The 21,707-nt window shown below is 36.5% G+C and overlaps 2 protein-coding genes across 2 annotated transcripts in view; both read left to right on the top strand.

Annotated features, from left to right (window-relative positions):
• Positions 1-21,707, top strand: part of TMEM232 (transmembrane protein 232) — a 403,406-nt gene that overhangs the window by 298,224 nt on the left and 83,475 nt on the right. The window contains exon 16 of the mRNA XM_053699731.1: positions 9,326-9,419. Within this exon, the coding sequence (XP_053555706.1) occupies positions 9,326-9,419 (94 nt within the window). The remainder of the gene's footprint in view (positions 1-9,325; positions 9,420-21,707) is intronic.
• Positions 15,179-16,997, top strand: LOC128648713 (putative nuclease HARBI1). The gene is made up of 4 exons (XM_053701537.1): positions 15,179-15,570; positions 15,854-15,932; positions 16,510-16,811; positions 16,901-16,997. The coding sequence occupies exons 1-4, from the start codon at positions 15,450-15,452 to the stop codon at positions 16,903-16,905; spliced, it is 507 nt and encodes a 168-aa protein (XP_053557512.1). The 5' UTR covers positions 15,179-15,449; the 3' UTR covers positions 16,906-16,997.

The following is a 21,707-nucleotide window of genomic DNA, read 5'->3' as shown; positions in this document are numbered from 1 at the left end:
ATATGTGTGTGTGTGTGTATATATATTTATATAAAGCCTAGAGTTTAGGTTGTTAATCAAATGATAACAAGCAAGGAAATTAAATTGCCCTGATTACATCACACATGACATTGTTAATGACATCATTAGTAACATCACATATGACATTATCAATGGCATCAGTAGTGACAATCTTTAAAACCATCCTTCATAAAGAAATTATAATATCTAAATCACCATTGACATCACTAGTGACATTGATGACATCATTAATGACATAACCCATCACATCATTCTTCAAATAAAAAAATATATATTTTCTAAATGTATAACAGCCACAAAAACACACAGCAACTCCTTTCTGCTGTTTAATCCTATTTCCCTTACCCTTGCCATATCCTCATATGTACACACAGCATCTCTTTATTGTTCCTTATCATTTCCTTTCCCTCACACACAGCCTTGCCTTCTGTGTTGCCCCTTCTATTAATCATGTCTACATCACATCATAACTTCATAGCTCTCAATTACCTTAATATTTACCTGTAATCTGATGCCTTACCCTTCTCACATTAGTCTATTTTTAACAACCCCTCCTTTTTCTCATACAAAGAGCTTATCATCTTTTCCATTAATCTTACTCTCTTTCTCATCCTCTTATTTTTCTCTCTTATGCCCATCAGTCTTCTCATCCTCAGACCACTCAGAGATACACCTACATTTCCTTTCCTTGCACTAATTTCTCATGCGCACACATCCTCTTCTATCCTCTTCATTTTCCTTGTACAACATCCGTTGGTTAGTTTTCTCAAGCTCAGTTTAACTCCTATAGTATTTTTCTCCTTTTCCCTAACACAGAGCATCTTCCTAACCCTCTTACACTTATCACACATAATCCATCCATACCCTCTTAGGTCACAATTAACACATTTCATACAATCAATTAAGTAAATACATAGAGCATATTAAATATTTCACTACATACTTTTTTATAGTAAACATGCATATATTTCTACACATTTCTGTATATGGTGGTACCATTAATTACATCATATGTTATGTTACAAACAACATTGCACAATGTAATCTGAGTAACATTGCAATACATTTTTTCCACATGTCTCTGATATATAGGAAATTGTCATGAGTTATGTCACTACTGGTGCCATTGATGATGTCATAGGTGATGTCACTAGTAGTGTCATTGATAATTAAAACAATATAGTTTCTCTGATATGTAGGATGATGTCACTACTGATGCTATTGAAGATGTCATCGACGATGTCATGTGTGATGTAATCAGTGATGTCATTGATGATGTCATGCAAAGCACCCAGGGCGGGGGCAGTTTAAGTTGTGAATTACCTTGCTTTTTATGTTTGATTAACAACATAAACTACAGGCATTAACGTTTTTTGCTAATTAATTTCCTAGTTTTTTTTTTAAATATTTGAAAAAAATATTTGAACCACATTTATCATATATATTGTATACTATTTTATGTTGCTAAAAGAATAAATAAATAAAACTAAACAAAAAGAAAAATATTTTTTTTTTTAATTCTTAGACCTAGATTTGGAGTTTGGCGTTAGCCGTGAAAACCAGCGTTAGAGGCTCCTAACGCTGGTTTTAGGCTACCGCCGGTATTTGGAGTCACTCAAAATAGGGTCTAACGCTCACTTTTCATCCGTGACTTTTCCATACCGCAGATCCCCTTACGTCAATTGCGTATCCTATCTTTTCAATGGGATCTTTCTAACTCCGGTATTTAGAGTCGTTTCTGAAGTGAGCGTTAGACATCTAACGACAAAACTCCAGCCGCAGGAAAAAAGTCAGTAGTTAAGAGCTTTCTGGGCTAACGCTGGTTTATAAAGCTCTTAACTACTGTACTCTAAAGTACACTAACACCCATAAACTACCTATGTACCCCTAAACCGAGGTCCCCCCACATCGCCGCCACTCGATTAAATTTTTTTAACCCCTAATCTGCCGACCGCCACCTACGTTATCCTTATGTACCCCTAATCTGCTGCCCCTAACACCGCCGACCCCTGTATTATATTTATTAACCCCTAACCTGCCCCCACAACGTCGCCTCCACCTACCTACACTTATTAACCCCTAATCTGCCGACCGGACCTGAGCGCTACTATAATAAAGTTATTAACCCCTAATCCGCCTCACTAACCCTATGATAAATAGTATTAACCCCTAATCTGCCCTCCCTAACATCGCTGACACCTAACTTCAATTATTAACCCCTAATCTGATGACCGGAGCTCACCGCTATTCTAATAAATATATTAACCCCTAAAGCTAAGTCTAACCCTAACACCCCCCTAAATTAAATATAATTTAAATCTAATGAAATTAATTAACTCTTATTAAATAAATTATTCCTATTTAAAGCTAAATACTTACCTGTAAAATAAATCCTAATATAGCTACAATATAAATTATAATTATATTATAGCTATTTTAGGATTTATATTTATTTTACAGGTAACTTTGTATTTATTTTAACCAGGTACAATAGCTATTAAATAGTTAAGAACTATTTAATAGCTAAAATAGTTAAAATAATTACAAATTTACCTGTAAAAGAAATCCTAACCTAAGTTACAATTAAACCTAACACTAGACTATCAATAAATTAATTAAATAAACTACCTACAATTATCTACAATTAACCTAACACTACACTATCAATAAATTAATTAAATACAATTCCTACAAATAAATACAATTAAATAAACTAGCTAAAGTACAAAAAATAAAAAAGAACTAAGTTACAAAAAATAAAAAAATATTTACAAACATAAGAAAAATATTACAACAATTTTAAACTAATTACACCTACTCTAAGCCCCCTAATAAAATAACAAAGCCCCCCAAAATAAAAAAATGCCCTACCCTATTCTAAATTACTAAAGTTCAAAGCTCTTTTACCTTACCAGCCCTGAACAGGGCCCTTTGCGGGGCATGCCCCAAGAAATACAGCTCTTTTGCCTGTAAAAAAAAACATACAATACACAAGCCCCCCAACATTACAACCCACCACCCACATACCCCTAATCTAACCCAAACCCCCCTTAAATAAACCTAACACTAAGCCCCTGAAGATCATCCTACCTTGTCTTCACCTCACCGGGTATCACACCGATCCGTCCAGAAGAGCTCCTCCGATGTCCTGATCCAAGCCCAAGCGGGGGGCTGAAGAGGTCCATGATCCGGCTGAAGTCTTCATCCAAGCGGGGCAGAAGAGGTCTTCCATCCGATTGAAGTCTTCATCCAAGCGGCATCCATCCGGAGTGAAGCGGCAGCATCCTGAAGACCTCCACCGCGGAACATCCATCCTGGCTGACGACTGAACGACGAATGACGGTTCCTTTAAATGACGTCATCCAAGATCGCGTCCCTCGAATTTCCGATTGGCTGATAGGATTCTATCAGCCAATCGGAATTAAGGTAGGAAGATTCTGATTGGCTGATGGAATCAGCCAATCAGAATCAAGTTCAATCCGATTGGCTGATCCGATCAGCCAATCAGATTGAGCTCGCATTCTTTTGGCTGTTCCGATCAGCCAATAGAATGCGAGCTCAATCTGATTGGCTGATCGGATCAGCCAATAGGATTGAACTTGATTCTGATTGGCTGATTCCATCAGCCAATCAGAATATTCCTACCTTAATTCCGATTGGCTGATAGAATCCTATCAGCCAATCGCAATTCGAGGGACGCCATCTTGGATGACGTCATTTAAAGGAACCGTCATTCGTCGTTCAGTCGTCGGCCAGGATGGATGTTCCGCGGTGGAGGTCTTCAGGATGCTGCCGCTTCGCTCCGGATGGATGCCGCTTGGATGAAGACTTCAATCGGATGGAAGACCTCTTCTGCCCCGCTTGGATGAAGACTTCAGCCGGATCATGGACCTCTTCAGCCCCCCGCTTGGGCTTGGATCAGGACATCGGAGGAGCTCTTCTGGACGGATCGGTGTGATACCCGGTGAGGTGAAGACAAGGTAGGATGATCTTCAGGGGCTTAGTGTTAGGTTTATTTAAGGGGGGTTTGGGTTAGATTAGGGGTATGTGGGTGGTGGGTTGTAATGTTGGGGGGCTTGGGTATTGTATTTTTTTTTTTACAGGCAGAAGAGCTGTATTTCTTGGGGCATGCCCCGCAAAGGGCACTGTTCAGGGCTGGTAAGGTAAAAGAGCTTTGAACTTTAGTCATTTAGAATAGGGTAGGGCATTTTTTATTTTGGGGGGCTTTGTTATTTTATTAGGGGGCTTAGAGTAGGTGTAATTAATTTAAAATTGTTATAATATTTTTCTTATGTTTGTAAATATTTTTTTATTTTTTGTAACTTAGTTCTTTTTTATTTTTTGTACTTTAGCTAGTTTATTTAATTGTATTTATTTGTAGCAATTGTATTTAATTAATTTATTGATAGTGTAGTGTTAGGTTAATTGTAGGTAATTGTAGGTAGTTTATTTAATTAATTTATTGATAGTCTAGTGTTAGGTTTAATTGTAACTTAGGTTATGATTTCTTTTACAGGTAAATTTGTAATTATTTTAACTATTTTAGCTATTAAATAGTTCTTAACTATTTAATAGCTATTGTACCTGGTTAAAATAAATACAAAGTTACCTGAAAAATAAATATAAATCCTAAAATAGCTATAATATAATTATAATTTATATTGTAGCTATATTAGGATTTATTTTACAGGTAAGTATTTAGCTTTAAATAGGAATAATTTATTTAATAAGAGTTAATTAATTTCGTTAGATTTAAATTATATTTAATTTAGGGGGGTGTTAGTGTTAGGGTTAGACTTAGCTTTAGGGGTTAATACATTTATTAGAATAGCGGTGAGCTCCAGTCGGCAGATTAGGGGTTAATGTTTGAAGTTAGGTGTCGGCGATGTTAGGGAGGGCAGATTAGGGGTTAATACTATTTATGATAGGGTTAGTGAGGCGGATTAGGGGTTAATAACTTTATTATAGTAGCGCTCAGGTCCGGTCGGCAGATTAGGGGTTAATAAGTGTAGGCAGGTGGAGGCGACGTTGTGGGGGGCAGATTAGGGGTTAATAAATATAATATGGGGTCGGCGATGTTAGGGCAGCAGATTAGGGGTACATAAGGATAATGTAAGTAGCGGCGGTTTACGGAGCGGCAGATTAGGGGTTAATAATAATATGCAGGGGTCAGCGATAGCGGGGGCGGCAGATTAGGGGTTAATAAGTGTAAGGTTAGGGGTGTTTAGACTCGGGGTACATGTTAGAGTGTTAGGTGCAGACGTAGGAAGTGTTTCCCCATAGGAAACAATGGGGCTGCGTTAAGAGCTGAACGTGGCTTTTTTGCAGGTGTTAGGTTTTTTTTCAGCTCAAACAGCCCCATTGTTTCCTATGGGGGAATCGTGCACGAGTACGTTTTTGAGGCTGGCCGCGTCCGTAAGCAACTCTGGTATCGAGAGTTGAAGCTGCGTTAAAAATGCTCTACGCTCCTTTTTTGGAGCCTAACGCAGCCTTTATGTGGTCTCTCAATACCAGAGTTATTTTTATGGTGCGGCCAGAAAAAAGCCGGCGTTAGTTTTTCGGGTCGTTACCGACAAAACTCCAAATCTAGCCGTTAGTTTCTTCCATATTTTTCAGTTACAAAATCTCAACACCGCTTTATTATCATTCTGTGTAGACAACTGATACATTTAAAACTTAGCATTGCTGATACCTGTTATCTGTGAAAATGAACTGAAATGTTATTTTTTGTTAACCAGGCTGTCCACTAGTTTGTAGTAATCCAAATAATCTCATTGCACATATTTTATGACATCAATCTTCATAGATCCTTCCAGTACTTATTGTGCATCTATAACAGGAAATAATGAAGTACAGATTAAATAAATAAAAGAAAAAAAATCAATAAAAATAATAATTTTGCAGTCATTTCTATTAGCAATATACCACTGTTTAGAGCTTCAAAGATAGCAACATTGAAAAAGATATTTAACATACCTTTAACCTATTCAGAAATATCACAAATACCCACTATATATTTATTTTGTTAACAAAAAGTTAATAAAAAATATATTTCGTACTATACTGATCTAGCATCAACCTACACAACTCTCTCACAAAATAATTATATTGTGAGCTCTTTTTCTTATCATTCCTTTTACTATTGTGTACTATTCTTATCACTCACACTTCTCCTAGATCTAATTGCCATGGCTGAGAAAGTGAGACGGAGCTCTGTACAGCATTCGGTAATGACATAGAAGATCATTTACGAAAGCAATAAAACATGCACGAGCAAAAATGTGCTTATGGCGCAATCTTGAATTTTAGTTTAAAATAACTCAAAATATCTCAAAAACAATTAATCACACACATGTTCACCCAATGTAGCGGCATGCAGCCGTTTCACAAATAAACATGTCTCGGTCTTCAATGTTAAGTCTAGTTTCAACTCATATCCCTATTTTTTTAAAGGATTACTTTCTGTTATAATTTTTAAGCTAAACAACCAACATATTAAAGTTAATAAACATTAATTAAAACCTACTGACCTATATTTTCTCCAAAACGAAGTTTCATAACGTTCTAAAAGTTATATCTTTTATTCGGCGATGATGTCACGTTATCCTGCCCACTATTTTCAGCACTGCATGTTCAAAATACTTAAACCAATAACTTTGTGTTTAAAGCGCCATTTTGAAACCTAGGTATTGTAAACGGATTGGTACAGAGCAAAGGATACCCACGGAGTGGGTTTGGAAAACAATTAAATTTGCAGACAAGATTTCTGATATACGGTAGAGATATGTTAATGAAATGCTATTGATAAAAAGCGTATTTGGGGTAGTTAGTTAGTAACAGGCATAGAAAATATTTACTTACAGTGGCCCTTTAATCTAAAATATCTCAAAAGCTACTTAACCAAATCACTTCAAAAATTCCCAGTCTGGGTGTAACTGCCAAATTTCAGCAAGATATGTTAATTCACTCCAAGGATATGAGCATTTGAAAAATCTAATTTTGAATGAAAACTGTTCTCAACTTAAACTATAGCAACACTACCATGTTGCTATAATAAATTACCTCTAAGTAGATGCAGCATATTAATGTGTGACAAGCAGGCTGCATTGTGGTATAGCACACACAAATTGTGCTAGCAAGATTTTTATTGGAACTAGAAATCTGCTCCTTTTTGATATAACACTCAGATACTTTTTGTCCTTGTATTTTTTGCAATGCACAAAACTAAAACCATGACATTTATTATATGAGAACACAGTATGCTAACTATAAATATAATCATGCCCTTGGGACTATTATTAAGATTTGTACAAGAACCTTACATCATTATCCTGAAAACAATTAGATGTGAATCATCTTTCATAAAGCAATCCAATTTCTAAATAAGACCGCAATGTGATGAATAAAAATGTACAACTGGTTAAAAGTAAACCTCAATGAATTTTGTCACCATTGGATATGAGTGATTTAAAAATCAGCTTGGTCTAAGAATCTCATAAAAATGAACATGGAAATTAATGGTGTGAGACAAGATAAAACACTTGTGGAAACGTCCAAATATGGAATGAAAACACTTCTAGGAAAATAAATATTCCCAAAACCCTTTGAAATATGGAGCATCCTTGTGTCATTATTGATCAATCTAAAATCCACAGGTCTAATCTAAAACAGAAAGAAACCAACAGTGTAATATTTATAGTCATTGTACTGTGCTTTACCCTTTTCTAAGGTAAGAATATTTGTTTAATCAGTACATTGACACTGTTTTAGCATGCCTCTCAACATTTGTGGCTAGGTATTAGGGACTCAGGAGGTCTTGTTGGGAGGAGACAGGGTCACGGGTATATAGTGGACATGATCATGTGTGGTCTGGGTGGTGGGGGTGTCTGGGTGGTTCATGGTTGTTTCTAAGAGATTTATGGGCAGGGCTAAGGGAAATTCTGCAAATCTGACATAACAGGACACAGTTAAAGGGACATACAACACAAAAAAAAAATATGATTTAGATAGAACATACAATTATAAACAACTTTCCAAATTACTTCTATTATCAAATTTTCTTAATTTTCTTGTTGAAAAGAAGGAAGGTAAGTTGAAGAGTGTGCACGTGTCTGCAGCACTATGGGCTCGATTTATCAAGCCCTTCTCCACGCTATGACTGCAGGTTCTCACAAGAGAACCTGCAATCAGTATTTATCAAGCAGCGGTCATCTTCTTAAGTGCAGAATTTGATTGACAGCTCCTGCCCACACGTGATTGGCTGTGTACGGCAGGAGGCGGTGTTGTACGCGAGTGCAAAATAGCGCTCACGTGCAATGGTAAATTCCTGTTGACCCTTGCTTGATAAATCGAGCCCGATATGGCAGCAGTTTTGCAACAATGTGATACATTAGAGAGAGCAGTAGATGGCAGCACTATGTCCTATCATGAAGTGCTCCAGACACGTGCACGCTACTTATCTAGATATATCTTCAACAAAGAATAACATGAGAACTAAGCAAATTTCATAATATAAGTAAATTTGGAACTTTTTTAAAATTGTATTCTCTATCTGAATTATAAAATAAATATTGTGGAGTTCATGTCCCTTTAAGAGGTCTGGTTTTTAGGGGGTGTAATTTTAGTTTATGCATTTAATTAGCATTTATTTCCCCATACCCGACCTGGAGATTTACCAAAACTAAACCCAACATCTCTGGTCTATATAAAAAATATCTTTTTTATAACACATTAGAAATACTATTTCTCCAGTGTGCTATTAATATGTATTTTAGGTAAAGGTGCAGAGTCTAGTAAACCCCTAAAACAGATAGATTGTCTTACTTTTAACATTAGTTCATAGTAAGCATGAACATGATGAATAATGTGTTTTTGTAGTATTTTTAAATGGGAATAAACAAAAAAAAGTAGCCATACAAATGTACGCTGTATTTACTTCCAGGTGTCTCACCGTATCTAACTGAATTTGCCCCACCCCATATATGGTTCGTATTACCATGTGCAGTAATTGCTGATAAAATGTAAGAATGTCCTCTTGTGATTAACAGTAGCGCCACAGACAACTGTATATATATGATACTACAATCCTCCAATATTAAGCAGTACAGGTAACTCTTGGTTACTTTAGATAAGTCACTGCATATTAGTTATTTCTTATCGTCATGTTTACAGTGAGATAATGTTAAATGAGTATAGCTATTTCAGTGTTGTTCATTATGTCAGATCCTTGCTGATCAAACAAAAAGAATCATGTTTACAACATTAGACTTTACAAACATGGAATAAAGCTATATCTTTCCAACAGACAAGAAGATTTGAATGAAGAAGCGCCTTTTAAACAACCTGCACAGTATATAACCCGTACAAATATTGACTTGCAGAAAGTTGTAAAAGACCAGGTGAACTATAATTCCCCCACATTTCCGAAATAAGACTGTATTGATATACCTTCTACTATTTTTTTTTAACTTTTTTCTTTAATAGTTTTTACAAATAATTATTTACTATTAGTATCCACATATTTTGAAAAATTCACATAGATAACATAACCAAATCTATCTTGATAGCTATCTATCGTTAGATATATTCACACATTTGTTTTGGCAAATAATGTGTTATAAGCAACAGTCTCTTTAATATTTGGAAAACAAAACAACCAAAAACAAAAATCTTATACTACTATTATTTTCTTATATTGTATCTTTCACCTTACAGTCTACATGTATTATTTCTTGCTGACTCCTAATAAATATTTACATATTTGCTATTGGTTTGTTATATCTCAAGGAAATTGAGTGACCCAGCGTTACACAACATTGTAAACAGTTTATTCCACAGACATGACTATCACTGGTTTGACTTACTTGCAGCACTGAATCCAAAGTGTAGGTAGGATCCTTCAGATGACAGGACTTATCACCCTGAATGACAACCCACACATCTCTCTGCTCATTAAATGGCTCCCCACACTTCCCTCTTACTTAATTAGACTTCACACTTCACTCACTGAATGACAGTGCTCACTTCTATCACTTATTGAGCACTGTCATGTGAATGAACAGTAGGCTTGCTCATGTCACCAGGTCCAATAGCTGTGGTACAAGAGGGTGCAGTTTTAAGATACAGAAACAAGCTGGCTGTGCCCCTTAAAGCAACAAGCACCATCACAATGTAGCCCTTTACAAGAGTGGCAGTTTGAACCCTGCGTAAATCTATATGACAGCAAACTCTACTGCCATCTAGTGCTCCTGCAAATGTTTGTTTGAAGTACTCCTGCAAACTGGCTATGGTCTAGTTCTCCTGACGTGCACACTCCTGAAGCTTCCTACCTGCTTTTCAACAAGGGAGGTCAACAGAGCAAAGTAAATTTTACAATATATGCAAACTGAAAATTACAAAATAGGGGAAAGATTACATAGGCGGTGTCGTCCGCAAAAGCCGGCGATGCCGGTTTTTATGCGGTTTTGGTATTACATATACGGCACCGCATATAACTGCGGTTCGTATATTTCACCCAGTCGGTCGGTATTTTTACTCCTATAAGCTAACTTAAAACCGTGTTGCCAATCAGTTTCACATATTCAGCACAAGGACTTATGCGGCGAAAATGGAGACATTATTTTAATTATATAGACAGCTCTGCTGTGGTGCTCTTTGCCACTTCCTGTTAGCAGGAGGAGAATATCCCACAAGTAAGGATGAAATCCGTGGACTCGTCGTATCGTAGAAGAAATCAATTTATCAGGTAAGCATACATTTCCTTTTTTATTTATCTAGTTCTTAAAGGGACATTATACACTCGTTTTTTCTTTGCATAAATGTTTTGTTGATAATCTATTTATATAGCCCATTAAGTTTTGTTTTTTTTTTTAAATGTAAAGTTTTGCTTATTTTTCAATAACATTGCTCTGATTTTTAGACTCCTAACCAAGCCCCAAAGTTTTATGAGAATACTGTCAGCTACCTTCTCCAGCTTGCTCCTGTTTGTGTAAAGGGTCTTTTCATATGCAAAAGAAGGGGGAGGGGGGAGTGTCTTATTTGCTACTTTCCAGCTACCTTTTCAACAGAGCTAAACTGAGAGCTTCTAAGTAAGTTTTTAAACAGTTTTATACTGGATTTTTATATCAGTATCTGTGCATCTTATTCTTTATAGCAGAGTCTATTACATGCATTTATATGAAAATGAGTGTATACTGTCCATTTAAAACCAAAGAACAGAAGAAACAATAAAATTAGTGCAGGTGTAGCAAAGGTTAATACCCATTCATACAACACAAGCAATTATAGGCACTTGTCTCTTGGGTTCATATATACATTTCCTAAGTTACAGTATATCTGCAAATGATCACAAATCTTGCTCAAAAAACCTTGTGTGCACACAAAAGGAAACATTTTTAAACAAAAAGTTCCTGTTATAGGCAAGTGGTGACCAGCGCTGGTATATTGTTAGTTTCAAAGCATTCTTATTTCAGCGTGTCCAGATTAGCAAAGGTTAGGAGCAGTCCCCTTATATGTACATAGATTTGTATATCAGGTCTTGATGAGAAAATAGTCAGTCACAGACTTATTTTTAGCACCAGCAGTATGTCAGTATGTAGCAACATTAGGCTAAAGCTTTAGTAGCCGATTGTAGTTACCAGGGAAGCATAGCATAACAAGCATGCAATGTGACAGGGAGTTTTTCTATCTGCAAATTGGCTCAAACAAAAGTTCTCAATCCTTTAACTTCAGAGATGAAAGAGATATAATACCTTTCTTGTAGCCACCCCTCCCTTCACTTAGCTTATGTAAGTCTGTTCCTGGTTGTTTTCTCACTGGAATACCAATGCTTCATACCGTTATCAGAGAATGCAAGGGACATCATATTTAAACGCGTAGCTTGAATTCACTATTCAGTGTACGGCAGCGATCGTACGAAGAGGATCCTCCACGCCCCATGGCTCCGCAGTCGCCGGTCCTTATCCGCGCTCATCTCCGCTCCATGCCGGCTTGGTCCTGGTTGAAGAAGGAAGTGATTCCCACTTGGAAGATATCGACCACTTGGAAGAAGACTTCACCGCCTGGAACAGGACCTTTTCCGCTGGGCTTCAGGAACGGTGAGTACCTATTTAGGGGTTAGAGTTAGGATTTTTGTTTTGTTTTTTTTAGATTATGGTTTTAATGTAACTTAGTGTTTTTTTAATTTAGGTAATTGGGGTTAATTTAGGGGGTGTTAGGTTATGGGGTTTAGTAATTTAGTTATTTGCGTTGTGAGGGTTTGGTGGATTAGGGGTTAATTGGTTAATTAGGGTACTTGCGTTGTGGGGGTTTGGCGGTTTAGGGGTTAATAGTTTTATTAGGATTATTGCATTGTAGGGGTTTGGCGATTAGGGGTTAATAGATATATAAGGTTTGTTGCAATGTGGGTTAATGGCAGATTAGGGGTTAATAGTTTTAATAGGTACTTTGCTATGTGGGTTATTGGCAGATTAGGAGTTAATACATTTATTAGGTAGTTTGCTATGTTGGGGTTAGTGGATTTAGGGGTTAATACTTTTACTAGGTCGATTGCGATGTGGGTTAATGGCGGATTAGGGGTTAATAGTTTAATTAGGCATATTGCATTGTGAGGGGTTGTCAGTTTACGGGCTACTACTTTTATTATTAGTTCCGATGTGCGTTTGATAGCGGATATAGGGATTTTACGTGTCGGGTTTATTTATGGGAGGCGGGTTAGACTTTTACGGGAGATTTTATATATTTTTTTTTTTTTTCATTTTCTTAGGTGCCGGCAGTTTCTAACGTGCCATAAGTCACTTGCGACTAGCTCATTTCTGGACATCGCTAGTTTATCCGATTTACGGGCACTTTATGTACTGCCGGCGCCGTATATGTGATACCCCAATGTGCAAGGTTAAATTACGGGTGGCGTGGGTTTGAGCAATTGAGCCGACGCTTGTGCCGCATATGAAATCCCGCCCCAAAATGTCTGCTCTGTCTGAATCATTAAATCATGCTCCTGTAATTTAAAAAAAAAAGTTATACAAGGCTAAAGTTAATCAGACCATGTGTATGAATGGATCTTAAACATCATCTTTCAAAATCTTTAATGCTTAACAAACATCCTTTAGATTTCAGTATACAAAAATCTGCACATGAATAGTCAAACAAACGTAAGAAAGCAATGGCATATTTTAAGACCAGATGCTAATGACTCTGAAACTACTAATTGTAATTTGCATCGTTAACTCTGAAATAACACTAGTGTCACATTATTGTTTTTATGGCATTTTATGGTATTTCTGTCAAAACTCAAATGAGCTAATTCTGTATGATTCAAAGAAATTGTAAGAACCTTTTTATGCAAAGTTTAAAAAAATCTGCATAGAATTCTCATTATATATAATGAGATTTTTTTTTTGTGTGGTTTTTTACTAGATAAAATATTTGAATATTTTGTATTAGATACCAAGAATCATCAATAAATAAAACATAAAAACTTTAGTTTTACAAAATACTATGAAAGGGAAATATAACCGGACAAATACATTTATTTCAGTTATTTTTTTTTTTTAAACAAATCCCTTTTTCCCCTACGGGCTATCAAGCTGCGGATTCAGCTTTGGGACTCCTGCAGCCAATAGTTGAGAAGCAGCTGTTGTCAAGCCACTGCTTTTTAACCTCTCTGTCAGCTCTGAGCTGGTGATTTAAAATCACCCAGACTAATATGATCATGCTGATTGACAGCTCCTGCACTTGTGCGATTGGTTGTTCGAGAGTAGGGGCTGGCGTTGCACAAGTGAACTCTGGCCCAGATTACAATTGGACAGATTCCCTAATTTGGAACTTGTCTGCTCTTCATTGATAAATGGAGCTCTGAATGTTTAACTCTTTCAAAGAGGTTAAATACATAATAAAAGTTACACACCAGACATGCTTAGGAGACGCTTATGAGCAAGGCAAACCCAGTGATTAATAAACATGTGCATATTCTTCACTGGAACTGCAGTGCATAGTACCTGGGAGTGTAGCTTTTTTTTTTTTTTTTTTCAAACAAGCTTTATTTAAGATTATACAAATACAATACATGGACAAGATGTAAAAACATAAACATACTTTTTGAGGTATTTGTACCCAATTTAGGCCTCGCTTCCATTGAGTCGTAATTCAGTTTGCGTGCACTCGCAAACCGTTAAATATGCTGTCGAAAGCAATAGCGTTTAACGACTGTTTCCAATGGCGCGTTATACCTTAATATCGGCTTCCGGACTTCGGCTGCCGAAAAGATTTTCGCGTCCCATAGAAAGTAATATAAGCCGTTAATCGATAAATTATACCAGGTTTCCATTGAAAGCGCTAACCGTTAATACACTGTCGGAGGCTGTCGATACATTGAGACATATTACCCCCAGCTCAACTAGGTGTAAAGGAGGAAAAAAGAGCTTTTTGAGGCCTGTTTCTCATTGAAATTGAAAATCACAAAAAAATTACATATAGAAATATAATTTTATCTAATAAGAATCTTCTCCTACATGTATATATGTATGATAATTGTATATATATATTTGACCTATATAAATCATATAATTTTAATAATTACTTTTAACTGTTATGATAAAGGCTGATATATTTAAATTGAAAAATAGAATAATTACATTCAGTGTCTTTGAATTTCCGATATGTAACTACATATATGTTAAAATTATAGTTCATATCAAAAATAAAAGTCATGAGTAAGTATATACTTTCAAACTGTTCATTAAATTAAGGATTAGATGAGATGAAGATAAGCCCTCCCCCCCATGTTATTCATTGCAATCACCAGTTTCACATATGTTAACAAGCAACACACAGCTATAAAAAAAAGACCACACCTAGCCTAACCTCAGAACAGATATTTCAAAATGCAGGGTGAGAGAGAAGCTGACAATGCTGAAGTTAGACAGCGTAGGCCTGACATCCCCAGAGTGAGGCTGGATATAGAAACCCTGAATGAGCAGCAGGTGTTTGAAAGTTTCAGGCTCAACAGGGAGAAAATATATCAGTTATATGCCCTGTTGCAAGATAGGCTGGAAAGCCAGGGCTATTCAAGCAGGGCTGTCCCTGGAATGACCAAACTACTAGGGGCACTTCATTTTTTGGCTTTTGGATCCTTTCAGGTGACAGGGGGCATTGTAACTGGGGTGCATAAGTCCACTCTTTCTAAGCATCTTTCAAAAGTTATTGATGGACTTTATGATAATTGCAGAAAATTTATTTTTTTCCCCACATCACCCAGAGGTTGGCGTGATGTTAAGAGGGACTTTTTTCTTTTAGGTGGCATACCCAATGTCCTTGGGGCCATTGACTGCACTCATATTGCCCTAAGACCCCCTGTGCGCAGGGAGATAATATTTAGAAATAGGAAACACTTCCACTCCTTAAATGTGCAGATTATATGTGATGCAAACATGCGCATATTAAATGTTGTGGCAGGGTTCCCAGGAAGTAGCCATGATGCCTACATCCTCAGGAATTCTGGTGTGTGGAGATTGTTTGAGACAAATCAAATGCCTGAAGGACATCTCCTCGGTAAGTGTTTATGTATATATTATGATGCCTTCATGTGTTCAATATTTTGACATTTTATTGTTTCATTGCTTTATAATCCTTTATGTATGTGTCTAAGGGGGTGAAATTGATTAAATAAATAAATTGTTAATCATTTAAAAGATATATATTAACTATGTCATAGTAAGACATATGCATAACATTATTTCATGTCATACATTGCTTTATGGAAAGATGTGTGTTTATCTATCTATCTATATCTATATATATATATATACTGTATATCTATGCATTCATATTTTAGCAGATTCTGCATATCCTCTTAAAAAATGGATTTGGACACCATTGAAAGAGAACCAGGTTGTTGGGCCTGCTGAATTAAGGTAAAATATATATTTATTTTCTGCTCATGTGTGTCAGAAATATTGATTGTGCCTTGCAAAATGCTCACTATAATCTGTAGAAAAGTAGGACCAGTACACACTTCATAGGAATGTCCCTTTAAATCACTCTTGGGTGAATGTAGGTGCAAACCTGGAGGACCTCCTTTTCCAAAGTCCCAGTAAATGTAATGAAATAGAACACACAGGTAGCACTCTATGTGGAGCAACAGCACCTTTATTGAGCAACGTTTCGGGGCTCCTGCCCCTTTATTAAGCTATATATCTGTGTTTGTGCACATACATTTGTTGCTTGATTATCTTGTGTGTGTGTGTATATATCACTATCACAGACATAACAATGTTGTACTGAGTGCCTTTAAAGGGACAGTCAAAATACAAATCATCTATTATCAGTGAAGCATTTATAAATCTCTCTGCTTCAATATAAATATATTTATATATATATAAAATGGTTTAAAGATTTATAAGATCAAACCAGGAATGTAGTTAGCTCATTAGTATTTGATTTGTCTTCACATTATATATTATAATCATATTTCTTGTTCTTTTAATACAGATATAATGAAGCACATATCCGAACACGTGCTATAATAGAACGACTGTTTGGTGTTCTAAAAATGCGCTTTCGCTGCCTGGACAGATCAGGGGGGGATCTCCAATTCAGTCCGGAAAAAGCTATTAAAATCATAGTGGCATGTTGCTGTCTACACAACATGGCACAGGAGCATGGGATGTTGAACGACTTACTTCCAACACCACAGCCCCCAGGTGAAATCTTTGAGCCTGATGTAATTAATCATCCACAACCCCTCAATGCCCATTTGGAGAGATCTGCAACTATTCAAGAATTCTTTTCAGGTATTTTTATAGTATTGTAATGAGACCTTTTAGTTATTTATGATTATGTTTTTTAATAATACACATTTTTTTCTTTTAATGTTTTACAGATTGAAGATTCTCAGAAATGGAATACCACTCCCCTCCCTCTCTCCTCATCCCTATATTTACCACATTTTCCCTAAATAAATGTATACTTTACTCAAATATAGTCATGGTGAATGTTTCTTTATTTCCAGCTATGTACTAATCAATGCATTCATCTTATGATTTATGTATAACATAATTATCTAAAATATAATTTTAATTATATTCCAAATATGACTTTGTTCTCTTGGTATAATTATTTAAAGAGCAGCTATGCACTCCTGGTTAATAAAATTGAGTACATGGGTGAACCAATGACAGACAGGATATATACTGTATGTTGGCAACAATAAACAGCTCCAACATAGGTTCTATGCTGCTCCTGATCTTACCTAAATAAAACTATAATCAAAGGATACTAAGAATATTAAGAAATATAAAGAATATAAATATATTAGATTTGCTTTTAAATATATATGTTTTAGCAAAATAATGGAATTTATGTCACTTTAAAAAAAAAAAGGAAGAGTGTGTTCACAATAAAACATTAATGAACCAGATAAATCATTCAATTCCAATCAACTTACATATGTACTCATAATCAATTTAATCCTTTTATGTTTCTTATTTCAATCATGTATTTAAGTTTAGGAGCCATTCCATTTAATGCTCATCACCTGTGGTGCACTTGCTGATTGTTGCCTACATTTAGACAACAATCATCAAGCGCTCCCCATGTGCAGAATCAAAATGGGTAGATTCCTAAGATAACATTCCTGTTTTATTAAATTACAGATGATAATTAAGTTAAATAGATTATAGGATTACATATTTAAGTATATAAATACTGCATGCTCTAATTCCTGAGTTTTATTTTTAATAGGCTATCCCTTTAAGAAATATATCAGATGCTCATTTCAAAGAGACAAATCCAGATATAATATAATCCTTAAAATAAAGATACATTATCAATACATACAATCCCCTGAGATTGCACACTTGAATGGCATGGTTACCTCATAGAAAATAATATAGAAAAATAAGTCAAAGGAAAAAATCTTTTTATCATGAAGATGAGTTTTATTATTACAGATTTACCCTCATTCAAATGTAATTTTCAATGTGAAAATCATATTTATTCAATACAAAACGATGACACATTAAAGTTATAATGTGTCATAGTACTAATATTTATAAAATATATGTAATGTCATGTCTGCTAAAGCAGATAATACATTTGCAATATTTAGACTATTAACCAAAATACATAAGTGCTTAATATGACATACTTCAAGAGATATGAAGTATTGTCTTTAACATGGAGTTATTGAAACAATTTAAAAGTGCATTGTGCATTGGTCCCAGGGAGAGTCTGTGTCTGTTCATATGATGTCAATTAAAATGTATTAATCACCTCTATATCATGGCAATCACATATATGTTGTGTATACACCAGTGCTTAAATATCATAAAGATACATTTATCTAATTATTCTAAATATTGAATAATAATCTTGACAAAAAGGAGTGCGTTAGTCATGATAGGTATATATTTCAGATATTACATTCCACATAGGACTATAATGAATGCAAGGTATTTGGCCATATCAACAGGAAGGAATATTTACTTTTCAACTCTTCTATAACTGTATAAGCCTTATTAGCTTCATCTGAAGGAGCAAACAACATATGCTTGTGGAATATAAATCATAACATTTACACATGTCACGTTGACCAATGTTAGATAGCATATACTGTATAAATTTCAGACACGTATCCCCAAGTATTCTTAAACGGCATAATATCCTCAATAAAAGGACACATACATTTATCAACAATTTACACCTGCATATTAATTGACATCATGTGAAATAAAAATGAATAAAGCTGTTAATGTTTTTGAAAATAAACAGCTATTAAAACAATTTTGAAATATATTTTCTAATTTTGATTAGAAAAATATATGCATATTTATGAGATGGAAATCACACTTAAGAAAGTGCTTCATAAAAAAATTAGATATTATATATCTTGAAAGAATTTAAAAAGAAAAATACTTCTTAATGCTTGCGGCGGGATTTGGCCTTTGGAGGAGAGGTACTTGGGATGGAAGTGTGGCGTCTTGGGCGACGCACACCAGCTGGCTGGGAGGCTAAAAGATGTGATTCAGGGTCCTGCAGGGAGATAACGGAGGATGCGAGTGAGGAGGGAGTTTGCGGCCTATCTGCAACCCTCTCCACTGCCTCTGCCAGGCGGACGAGTGCAGCATTATGTATGTCCATCTGGCTCTGTAGCCTCCTGAAATCCTGCTGCTGCTGGAGCCTAGTAAGTCTAAGCTCCCTGTGAATGAGCCTCAGTAGAGCATCCTGCTGGGACTGCGCGGGGATATTGGATTCCATGGGGGGCACTTGTGGCTGTATAGGTGTCTCCGGCACATATTCCTGGCTCTGTGTGAGGTTGTCGTCACTCAGTCTTGGGGACTGTGTGGGTGGCTCAATATCCAATTGAGGACAGACATTGGTGGGGGGTGGTGGTGATTGTTGTGGTGGTGGTAGTGGTGGCGGCATTTGTTGTGCCATGGGAGGGTGCTGAATGTGTTGTTGAGGTGGCATATAGTACATATGCTGCGGTGGAGGATGCATCTGCTGATGCTGTGGTGATGGAGGATGCATCTGCTGATGCTGTGGTGATGGAGGATGCATCTGCTGATGCTGTGGTGATGGAGGATGCATCTGCTGATGCTGTGGTGATGAAGGAGGCATCTGCTGATGCTGTGGTGGTGGAGGATGCATCTGCTGATGCTGTGGTGATGAAGGAGGCATCTGCTGATGCTGTGGTGGTGGAGGATGCATCTGATAATGCTGCGTTGGAGGATGCATCTGATAATGCTGTGTTGGAGGATGCATCTGATAATGCTGCGTTGGAGGATGCATCTGATAATGCTGCGTTGGAGGATGCATCTGATAATGCTGTGGTGGAGGATGCATCTGATAATGCTGTGGTGGTGGAGGCTGCATCTGATGATATGTCCTCCCAGATGAATATGGGGATGGGCCAGGAACATTTTCAACCTCATAGGCCAGTGGCTGTTGCTCATCTCCTTCAAGTATGCTGAGGTAGGAGTATCCAGCTTCAATAACATCCCCCTCCTCCTCCTCACTGAATTCCGGAACATCACTGGCCTCCGGTCTTGTTGAGGACTCATACTCATGTTCCAATTCTGAAAAATAAATTGTAATTATAAATTAATCTGATGAAACATCTAACATTTGAAAATCAATTTTATAGATATAGTTTTATATATATATATATATATATATATATATATATATATATATATATATATATAATTTCTGTATGAACTTAAACATATTTAACCAGAGGTGTATATTTAAAGATTGTGCCTCTAAGCGACTCTTTGTATTACACATAGTCCATATATATGATATAGATAGAAAGAATTTAAATCTATACCCTTGCTTGTTTGAGCAGATAGCCACTCCAGAAATCAGGATGAATATATCCACTACAACTATGTTAAGATGCCATTAAAGGGGCAATGAAGTACAAATTAAACTTTCATGATTCAGACAGAGCATGCAAATTTAGTCAACATTTAATATTTTACTCCTATTATCATATTTTCTTCCTTCTCTTGGTATCTTTATTTGAGAAGCAAGAATGTAAAGCTTAAGAGCCAGACAATATTTGTTTCAGAACCTGGGTTGCTGTTGCTTATTGGGTGGCTAAATGTAGCCACCAATCACGAGCGCTAGCCAGGGTTCTGAACAAAAAATGCAAAGTCTCCATAGCTTACATTCCTACTTTTTCAGAAAAAGATACCAAGAGAACAAATAAATATTTATAATAGTAGTACATTAGAGAGTTGCTTAAAATTGCTGCTCTATCTGAATCATGAAATAAAAAAATTGGGTTTACTATCACTTTAAGTTACTGTGCAAATTAGACTTTGAACCATGTAAAACATTACTTGTACTAATCCTACCTAGGTATGTTTTCCACTGATGCTTGAACACAATTGATTACTAAACATATATAATATATGAACATTCTATATTCTGTATTACACATGTGTATGATTACATTTATATTTTAAAAAACAAAGCCGATATATATTTCTGATGTTAACATATATTTGTTAGAAATAAAACATTTATTACATATGATATTTAATATTCACCTTCATGGACCTCTTCAGCTGGCACTGATGTGTCCATTGTCCCCTTACATCCGTAAACAGATTCATCTGAGATGACATTGGCCATCATCTCCTCCCATGACCTTAGGTGTATCCTCTTGCTAGGACCACCACCTGTCCCACGTGCATATTTGGCCTGCTGTGCCAGCTTAGCTTTGGTTTCCCTCCTGCAGTCATGATAGCGGTGTTTAATGCTGGCAATAGAACGATTACGTCCTAAGCAGCTGACTGCCACTCGAATCTCCTCCCACAGCTTATTCCGGACAGCCGGCCTCAGGTTAGGGTTCTCCAGCTGAGCTGCCCTCTCCAAGTATGCCTCAACAAGAGCCTCCTTCTCCTCCTCAGAGTACCTCTCCTCTCTAAGCCTGCCCTTCACACCTGAAGGGCCAGCAGACACAGACTCTCCCTCCTGTGACTGGGGACCAGCCCTCTCTACCTCCTCTGTCCCTGCAGGCTGTGACAGGCTACCACCAGCCCCACCCCCAGTTGCCACAGTCTGCCCCACTTTCCCTTTTCTTTTTGTGCCTAGCTGAGGCTGACTCCTCCTCACTCCTCCCACCTCCATTCCTCTTCCACCCTCTCTCCTTCCCTCCTCTGCCAGGGTTTGAGGAA

The sequence above is a fragment of the Bombina bombina genome, chromosome 2 (genome assembly GCF_027579735.1).
Source record: "Bombina bombina isolate aBomBom1 chromosome 2, aBomBom1.pri, whole genome shotgun sequence".
Classification (NCBI taxonomy): Eukaryota; Metazoa; Chordata; class Amphibia; order Anura; family Bombinatoridae; genus Bombina; species Bombina bombina.
This window is presented reverse-complemented; position numbering and strand designations above follow the sequence as displayed.